Source organism: Neomonachus schauinslandi, chromosome 1 (genome assembly GCF_002201575.2).
Source record: "Neomonachus schauinslandi chromosome 1, ASM220157v2, whole genome shotgun sequence".
Taxonomy (NCBI): Eukaryota; Metazoa; Chordata; class Mammalia; order Carnivora; family Phocidae; genus Neomonachus; species Neomonachus schauinslandi.
This window is the reverse complement of record NC_058403.1, coordinates 207,740,933-207,750,156: the sequence shown is the minus strand read 5'-3', so window position 1 is coordinate 207,750,156 and position 9,224 is coordinate 207,740,933. Positions and strand designations below refer to the sequence as shown.

Genomic DNA, 9,224 nt, shown 5'->3' with positions numbered 1-9,224 from the left:
AGGTCATGATCCTGGAGTCCCGGGATCGAGTCCCGCATCGGGCTCCCTGCTCGGCAGGGAGTGTGCTTCTCCCTCTGACCTTCCTCCTTCTCATGCTCTCTGTCTCTCATTCTCTCTCTCTCAAAAAAATAAATAAAATCTTAAAAAAAAAAAAGAAACCTCTTGTTCATGCGCATCATCAAATGTTTTATGCATCGATTGAGTTGATAATCTCTTGCAATGTTAATGTTTCATCTTTAATTGTACAAACATTTGTTTTTTTAACATCAACAAAAATGTCAAATTTATTAGTTTACATCAACATTATGGAAGTTAAAGAAAATAATTAAGTTGTCTCATGGACTGGAAGGTGACTTATTAATTCCCTCTCATTTCCAAACTTCATCAAGCAGTCACTATGTTTATAAGGTAAGTCAGCTGAATGCTTGAAATCTAGAAGAACTTTTAAGATCTTCAGTTTGTCCTGTTGAATGTTAATAGTATTGACATAAATAAATCCCTTCAGATAAATGTGAATTTATATGTTTGCAATATTATAGCATACTTGAAAAGCTGTTTTCACAGTCATCACAAGCATGAGGAAAAATTTTAGTATGTTCAATAGCAACATGGGTGTTAACATTCATATTAACTCTACTCTGAAAACCACATACTTGACATACAAAGAAGTTTTTACATTTGTCAAAGGGAATTTTGCGGGTGCCTGCGTGGCTCAGTCAGTTAAATGTCCAACTCTTGTTTTGGGCTCAGGTCATGATCTCAGGGTCATGAGATTGAGCCCGTGTCAGGCTCCGCACTCAGTGGGGAGTCTGCTTGAGATTCTCTCGCTCCTTCTCCCTCTGCCCCTCCCCGCCATGTGCCCGCTCTCTAAATAAATAAATAAAATCTTTTTCCAAAAAAGGCAGTTTTGCTTAAAAGGCTGTACTATCCATGTTCTCCATTGTTATACTTAGCACTTAGTTAATTTACATGCATGTTCATTTACCATATGGCTTTGCAAGTCTTCTGGATCGTTGGTTTCATGTTTACAAAACAGGCACTAGTACTATTCATCACAGTTGTGCTCCTGGAAATGTAGATAGCATTCACTGCTTGAAGATAACTGTACATTGCACTGCTCACAGCAATAAAGGTCACTAAAATGGGCGTCCGCAATGTGCTGGCTGAGGTTCTCAAAAATCACTGTTTTGTAATCACGATATTTACAAATGCAGGGATCCTCTTCATGCAGTTTGGTGTGTTCAATCAGAAGCATGTTAGTAGAGAAACTTTCCTTGCATATTCGACACACATTTGAATCAGTACCTTTGTGCATCAGCATCATATGCTGCTTTATAGCAGAAAAATATTTGCTGTTGAACTCACGAAGTTCACATTTACAGAAGTCATTGCATTAGCTCTCAGTAAAGGCCGCTTCTGCTGGGCCAGCACATTCAAAGCTTGGCTCCTGTCAAGAATTTTGCATACTTTAGCTGGTGGCTCCTCATCAGTTTGGTCTTGGAGACTCTCAGAGGAATTGTTTTCGGTCTCCAAATCATACTCTTCAGAAATTGCATGCACTTCTGCAACAATTGGAACATCTTCAGCAGTGTGAACTTCTCTAGGACTCTCCTCTTGAGTTTGTTCGTTGACCGATTCAGGTGAGTCACACTCTTCATCACAGATTTCAGTATCAGCAGATTTTTTTTCACAATAGACAGTGTGGTCTAGAATTCTCAGTACAGAACTGGGAACCAGGTAGTTATGATTTCTATTTCTGGCCTTGATTCCATCTGCAAATTTTGGCAAATCATTTGATGTCTCTGTATCAGAGTCATCCTCTTGTCAAAATATTTTAGTCTGGTTTTCTTATAGAACAAATACTATAACTGATCAGAAAAAATTCCATTGAATCCATCTGCAATTCTGCTTATTCCAGAGGAATCTGAGTAACAAGAAGAGTTTAATGTCTTACTTTTTCTTGTTTTAGGATATTTATTCATATCTTTTCAATTTGGTATAATTCTTAATACTGTAGTGAGAAGAAATGAATTACAAGGAAGCTTTCACAGATGCTAAAAAATGCCAGGACCCCAGGACTGCAGTACTGTGGCCCTCATGCTCCTGGGCACTGCCCCAGCCTAGCCCCTCTCCCCCCCTGCATGCCTCACGCCCTGCCTTCTAGGCCCCCTGTACAAAGGGTTAAGTGTTATATAGGTGAAGAAGTCTAGTTTTTTTTTTAAGATTTTATTTATTTATGAGAGAGAGAGCTTGGGGAGGGGCAGAGGGAGAGAATCTCAAGCAGACTTCCTGCCCAGCAAGGAGCCCAATGTAGGGCATGATTCCATGACCCAATATCACGACCTGAGCCAAAACCAAGAGTTGGACCCTTAACTGACTGAGCCACCCAAGCGCCCCCAAAGAAGTCTGTTTTTTAAAAGACTATCTGCATTTCCTGCCTTAATTTTATTTTTTTTTTATTTATTTTTTTTTAAGATTTTATTTATTTATTTGAGAGACAGAATGAGAGAGAGAGCACATGAGAGGGGGGAGGGTCAGAGGGAGAAGCAGACTCCCTGCTGAGCAGGGAGCCCGATGTGGGACTCGATCCTGGGACTCCAGGATCATGACCTGAGCCGAAGGCAGTCGCTCAACCAACTGAGCCACCCAGGCGCCCTCCTGCCTTAATTTTAAAAGTCTCTTTAAACTACAGATTTTATTCAGATTTTATCATTTTCTTCTTAAATATATTTAAAGACATTTAAATCTCTAATTTGCATGGAATGTATTTTGACATGTAGTGTGTGGTAGTGGATCCAGTCACATTTTTTCCTCCAGAAAATATGACTAGTTGTTTTAGTACCACTTACTGATAAATTAATTGGCATACTGAATTGGAATTCCACCCTTATTTTTAAAAAGTTCTTTTTTTTTTTTTCTTTAAAGATTTTATCTATTTATTTGACAGAGAGAGACACAGCGAGAAAGGGAACACAAGCAGGGGGAGTGGGAGAGGGAGAAGCAGGCCTCCTGCAGAGCAGGGAGCCCGATGCGGGGCTCAATCCCAGGACCCTGGGATCATGATCTGAGCCGAAGGCAGACGCTTAATGACTGAGCCACCCAGGCGCCCCAAAAACAGTTCTTAAAAATACCTGTATCATAAATAAATAAATTAATTAATAAATTTAAAAAAATACCTGTATCAGTTTCTAGAACTCTTGCGTACTAGTAATGTATTTATATATAAACATATCTCACTCTTGATTATGGTAGCTTTATATGTTTTAGTATTTCATGGTAAATATATAATGGCAGGTAATATTTGTTGCATGTAACAGCAGTAGGTATTCAGCTTGGCATCCTTCACAGGTCAGCTGGTAGAGTATGCAGACAAGTGGTATTGGTGTTAGGGTCTGTGCATTTGAAGGAGCAAACACTTCTTTCAGTCTTTAGAAGCTGCTTTCACTAGATAAAGACCTTCTCCTGCTGGGTTTCAGGCCTGGTGGTTTTGCCTCTGGGATCATAGTTGAGTTGGGTTGAAGCCATGTAATACAGCTGCTCCTGGATCTGTATACTACAATCTGTGGTTGAAAATCCTATCAGTAGGGAAGTGGACCTTGTCTGGTCCCTGGGTAGACAGGACTGCGTCCAGGACCTTGGTCAGTAGGGCTGGACCTGGGACAACAGTTCTCTTCAGGATCCAGAGGTGGCAGGGCTATCTTCCCAGTTGTGTGAAAAAGTATGGCTCTCTCACTAGGCATGCATGAATAGCCCCACAACACAGCTGAGAGGGGCTGAAGCCATGTCATAGAACTGCCTTAGGGTCCACATCCGTGACTGAGTTCTGTAGGCCTGCCTCAGTCGGCACTGATGGATGAGTCTTCCCCTCATGATTCCTACATCATGGCTCAGAGTGTTTGGAGCTGGGCTGTGGGCTGCTTCAAGATCTGCAGTCTGACCAGGTCTGCAGGTTTGCCTCCAGAGTCACAGATGGACACATGTCCTTCTGGATTCTTATGTGGGGAGGACCACAGATCAGAGAGACTGGAGCTGGATCACAGGCTGGCTGCTCAAGATCTGCATCTTAGAGTGAGGTCAGCAGCCTGTTACCTGAGAGGCATGGGTGGAAGTGTCTCCTTCTGCGGACTGCGGGATGGTGCTGGTGCCAAGGCCAAATGGGGCTATAGCCAAGTCCACATGAGGATATGGCTATTTCCAGGTGTGTGGCTGGGACCATGGTCAGCAAGCCGACCACCTGGGCATAGGTCTGCCTTCTCAAAATGTCCCTCCTTGTTCTTGGGCCCTACTGGGGCTTTGTAGTCTTATACCTGAATTCCAAAACTCCCACAAATGGAGGGGGTCTCTAGAATTTGGAAAAGGCAAGCAAACAGACTTCCTCAAGCACCTCCAGAAAGAAATCAGCCCTGCTGATGCATTTTAGACTTCTGACTTCCAGAAATCTAAAATAATACACTTGTGTCATTTTAAGCCACTAGACTTATGGCAGTGTGTTACAGCTTCAATAGGAAATTAATACACCTCTCTTCCAAAATCTTCCCATCTTATTGCCACTGGCTACGTCAGGTCCCCATCATCTTTTCCCCTCGACTACTTCAACAGTCTCCTAAAATGTTCCCTCTGCCTCCAGTTTCTCCCACTCAGAGCAATCCTAAAGTCTTCATGCTACACCTGTGATTACAACATGGCCCTAGTGCTCCATTGCTTTCAAAATCCTTAATATGTCAAATTAGATTCTCTCTCTTTTTTTTTTTTAGAGCAGAGCGGGGAGGAGAGGGGAAGGGCAGAGGGAGAGAGAGACTCTCAAGCAGGCTCCATTCCCCGTGCAGAGCCAATGCAGGACTCGATCTCACAACCCTGAGATCATGACCTGAGCCAAAATTAAGAGTCGGATGCTTAACCGACTGAGCACCCAGGCATCTCTCAAATTAGATTCTTAATAGCCTGTCCTCCATCTACCTATCTAGGCTTATTTCTAATAACTCATTCATCCGTTCCATATAGCCTCCTGAAATGCCTTTGTCTTGAATTTTCCATGTTTATGTGTATGTGGTTCCTTTCTCCTCTAGTTCCAACTCGCCTCTCTACTTCCTACCCAAACCATTCTTCAGTTAAATTTCTACTGATTATTTGTTACTCAGTGCTCAAATGTATTGTCCCATTAGAAGTTTTTGCTGAATTCCAAGTGTTGGTGATGTGGAAAATGTGGAACCATCATTCATTGCTCATGGGAATGTAAAATAGTGGATCCACTTTGAAAAAAGTTGAGCAGATTTTTAAAAATGAAACATCAATTTACCATGTGACTCAGTAATTATACCATGAGTTATCAAAGAAATGAAAACACATGTCAACACAGAGACGCACATGCAAAAGTTCATAACAGAATTATTCATAATAACCCCAAACTGGAATATCCAAGTGTCTACCAGCTGATAAATGAATAAACAAATAAAGGTATATTTATATGTTTGAGTACTATTCTGCAATTATAAGAAACAAAATACTGATACAAGTTTTCCACATAGATAACCCTCAAAATTCATTATGCTAAGTGAAAGAAGCCAGAATCAAAAGACCACATATTGTATGATTACATTTACATAAAATATCTAGAAAAAGCCAATTTATAGAGACAGGAAGCAGATAAGGTGTTGCCTAGGACTGAGGTGGGAGTGGACATTAACTGCAACTGGAGGCAAGGGAACTTTTGGAGTGATAGAAATGTTCTAAAATTGCATTTTGGTAATGGTCCCATAATTCTATAAGTTTACTAAAATTGAATGGGTGAATTTCATGGTATGCAAATTATACCTCAGTAATTTCATTAAATAAATATTTTCTCTGGAATTACTTGAGTTGAAAACTTTTACATTTCTTTTCAACAGGTTCTATTACACACCAACATTATTATGCTCACAATTCTGTATTGCAATCATATTTACTTCTTTGGTCCCCTCCTCAATTTGTACACATAGACAATAATTCAACATTGCTTGAAACTTAATGGAATCATGTATTAGGATCTTGAGGATGTAGCTTAAAACCACAATAACGGGAAATAAAGGTCCAATAGAACAAAGAATAGGCAGAGGACAAGAAGGAAAGAAGGAAGAGGAAAGAAGACAAATAGGAGGCAATATCTCAATGACATGCAACGCAATATATTACCTATAAACCTGAACAAATGAGGGACACGTGGGTGGCTTAGTCAGTTAAGTGTCTGCTTTCAGCTCGGGTCATGATCCCAGGGACCAAGGACCGAGTCCCACATCGGGCTCCTTGCTCAGTAGGGAAACTGCTTCTCCTTCCCCCTCTTCCTGCCGCCCCCCCTGTTTGTGTGCTCTCGCTCTCTCTGACAAATGAATAAACAAAATCTTAAAAAAAAAAAAATCCTGAACAAATGAGGTTTCAAATCAACATCCCCGCTGTTGAAGCTGAAAATCACACCAGTGTTTTCAGGAACACTATGGTAGCAAACTTAGGAGTGTGAGCTCAGGGTCAGGTTTCCACATCCCAATCTCAATCTTTTTTAAAAAGGGAGAAAATATCTTAAGGAAATGACAAGATACACAAATTTACAGATGTAGAGCAACAAGTACAGTCTTATTGATATGGCAAGCACTTTGGTTGTGACTATTGTATGATTTCCATTCCGTTTCTTCCAGGGAAAAACAAACGTAAAACCAACTTAAAGTGAAGGATATCAGCATTCCAGAGGACAATTTTGGGAGGAAACCATGCTGGCACTTGATATAAGTACTTCACATATAATATTGAAAATCTCAGGAATGGCTATAGGAAAGCTGGCCAAAGAATGTTATGGGCTGTAAATAGGGAAGAAAAAAGAGAAAAAGAATTATTGAGGAGGTTAAGGAGAAACTAACACAAAAACAAAACCTAACAAAAGCAAACCCATGGGTACTTTGGGAATAGAAGTGAGGCCTGTCTTTTAGGGGAGGAAAAAAACCCAGAAGATTTACATGTACAATATTTGCCTTTGGAGCCCACAGTGTCCCCTTGGTTCTGAGGCCAGTGACCCATCACAGACAAAGGGCTCGACTGTGGAGTCTTCCCAGGGCCCCCTTCACATCCTTATTCCTCAGGCTATAGATGAAGGGATTCAGCATGGGGGTGACCACAGTGTACATCACTGAGCCAATTGAGCTCTGGGAAGAATGAGTCACAGAGGGACTGAAATAGAGCCCCAGGCTTGTCCCATAGTACAAGGAGACCACAGAGAGGTGAGACCCACAGGTTGAAAATGCTTTATGTTTTCCTGCTGCAGAGGATATTCTCATTAAAGAGGAGACAATCAGAGAGTATGAAAAGAGGATCCCAAGGAGAGGAAACACACCCAGTATGGCAGTGGACACATATAAGAAGATGTTATTGATGAGGGTGTCAGAGCAGGCCACCTTGAGAATCTGAACCACTTCACAGAAGAAATGTGGAATTTCTGTGCCTGGACAGAAGGTCAGCTGCCTCATCAGTAGGACATGAATCAGGGAGACACAGAAAATGATGAACCAACACACCGGAACCAGCAGGCCACAGAGTCGTGGGTTCATGATGATGGTGTAGCGCAGGGGGTGGCAGATGGCCACAAACCGGTCGTAGGCCATCACAGTCAGGAGGAAACCATCCATTCCAGCAAAAATCATAAAAAAATACACCTGAATGAGGCATCCAGTGTAGGAGATGTCTTTGCTGTGTGCCTGGATGTTCAGCAGCATCTTTGGAATGGTGGTAGAGATGAAACAGATGTCAACAGAGGACAGGTTGGAGAGGAAGAAGTACATGGGAGTGTGGAGATGGGAGTCAGAGAGGATAGCCAGGATGATGAGCAGGTTTCCCAGCACGGTGACCAGATACATGAACAGAAACAACCCAAAGAGGAGGGGCTGCAGTTCTGGATCATCCGAGAGGCCCTGGAGGAAGAATTCTGATACTCTGGTATGGTTTTCTGCTTCCATGTAGCTGATGTACCTGCTAGAGGAGTTGAAAGCAATATTCAGTGAATAGCCAACTGTCACATCAGCCAGTCATCACCTTTATAATACCACTGTTAGGTGGACATCCTTCACCCTCCATTAGTCCTTCCAAAGGCAATGATTTCATTCACTCAGCCAAATGGTATCTCATTTTCAATCTAAATGTACTTAGGTATCCTTTAAAAAATTTAGCAGATATGTCTATTTTTTAATTTCCTATTCACAGGTCTAATTCTATTTGAGGCCATGGACATAAACGAATTTCTTCTATATGATCATCCAAAATAAGTGAAGACATCAAATGTCTTTCTTTGATAATCTCCATAATTCAAATATCTCTATACGAGTTATACAGTGTGGATTCTCAACTCAAATAGCCTTAATTCGATGAGGTGATGCTTCCTTTCAATGAGACAGTTAACTATTGTCTTATTATTTTTCATTCTAAATATGTGGCTACTGCTATTAACTTCTTTGTGGGGATTCAGAATGCTCATGTACACAGTAGGATGTCAATAAATGATAGCTACTTTTATTTGTTGATCCCTTTGGTAGACAAATATCCCAAAATTCAGTATAGAGCTGTGATTTAGAATATGGGATCTTGAGTCAGTCTTTCTAGAACAGAAATTTGGTCTACCATGACCCTGAGAAAGTTAGTTAATCTCTTGTAGCTGCAGATACTACACCTCTCCAATGGGAGTGGTAAGTATTCCCTACAGTGTAATCCTGGTGAGTGAATTAAATGAGATGATGCTTGTAATGTTTCTACTGTGGTTCTTGTGACATTCTGTGGACACTTGAAAAATGTGAGTTTCTGTCCTTACCACCACAATAAATCTGTCTTGTATGGCTATCACTTATCAATATTAAACTGAGGCAGCCATCAAAGGTGGAATTCTGATCATTATAAACACAACAGGTCTGGTAACTCTTTTGACCACCTTCCAGCACTTCTCATTAATGAATACTCTATACCTCCCTCTTTCAGATACCACCTGCCAGGTGGATTCTTCTAAGAAGAGAGAAGAGCAGGTGGACTACATAGATGATAGGATGAAACAGAAGCACACAACCATTAAAGTAAAATACAAAGTTTGTGTGAGAGTGTGTGCTCCTGTGTGCCCTGGAGCAGGTGTCTGTTGTATTAAAAATCAGCACTTTCTTTTTTTTTAAAGATCTTTTTTTAAGATTTTATTTATTTATTTGACAGAGAGACAGTGAGAGAAGGAA

General features: G+C 41.0%; 1 protein-coding gene and 1 pseudogene across 1 annotated transcript; both read right to left on the bottom strand.

Annotated features, from left to right (window-relative positions):
• Nucleotides 1-325: 325 nt before the first annotated feature.
• LOC110593990 lies at nucleotides 326-1,982 on the bottom strand (annotated as a pseudogene).
• A 5,058-nt stretch (nucleotides 1,983-7,040) lies between these two features.
• On the bottom strand, nucleotides 7,041-7,973 carry LOC110593924 (olfactory receptor 7D4-like). Its single transcript, XM_021705370.2, has one exon. It carries the CDS (start codon nucleotides 7,971-7,973, stop codon nucleotides 7,041-7,043), a length of 933 nt encoding a protein of 310 aa, XP_021561045.1.
• Nucleotides 7,974-9,224: the final 1,251 nt, after the last annotated feature.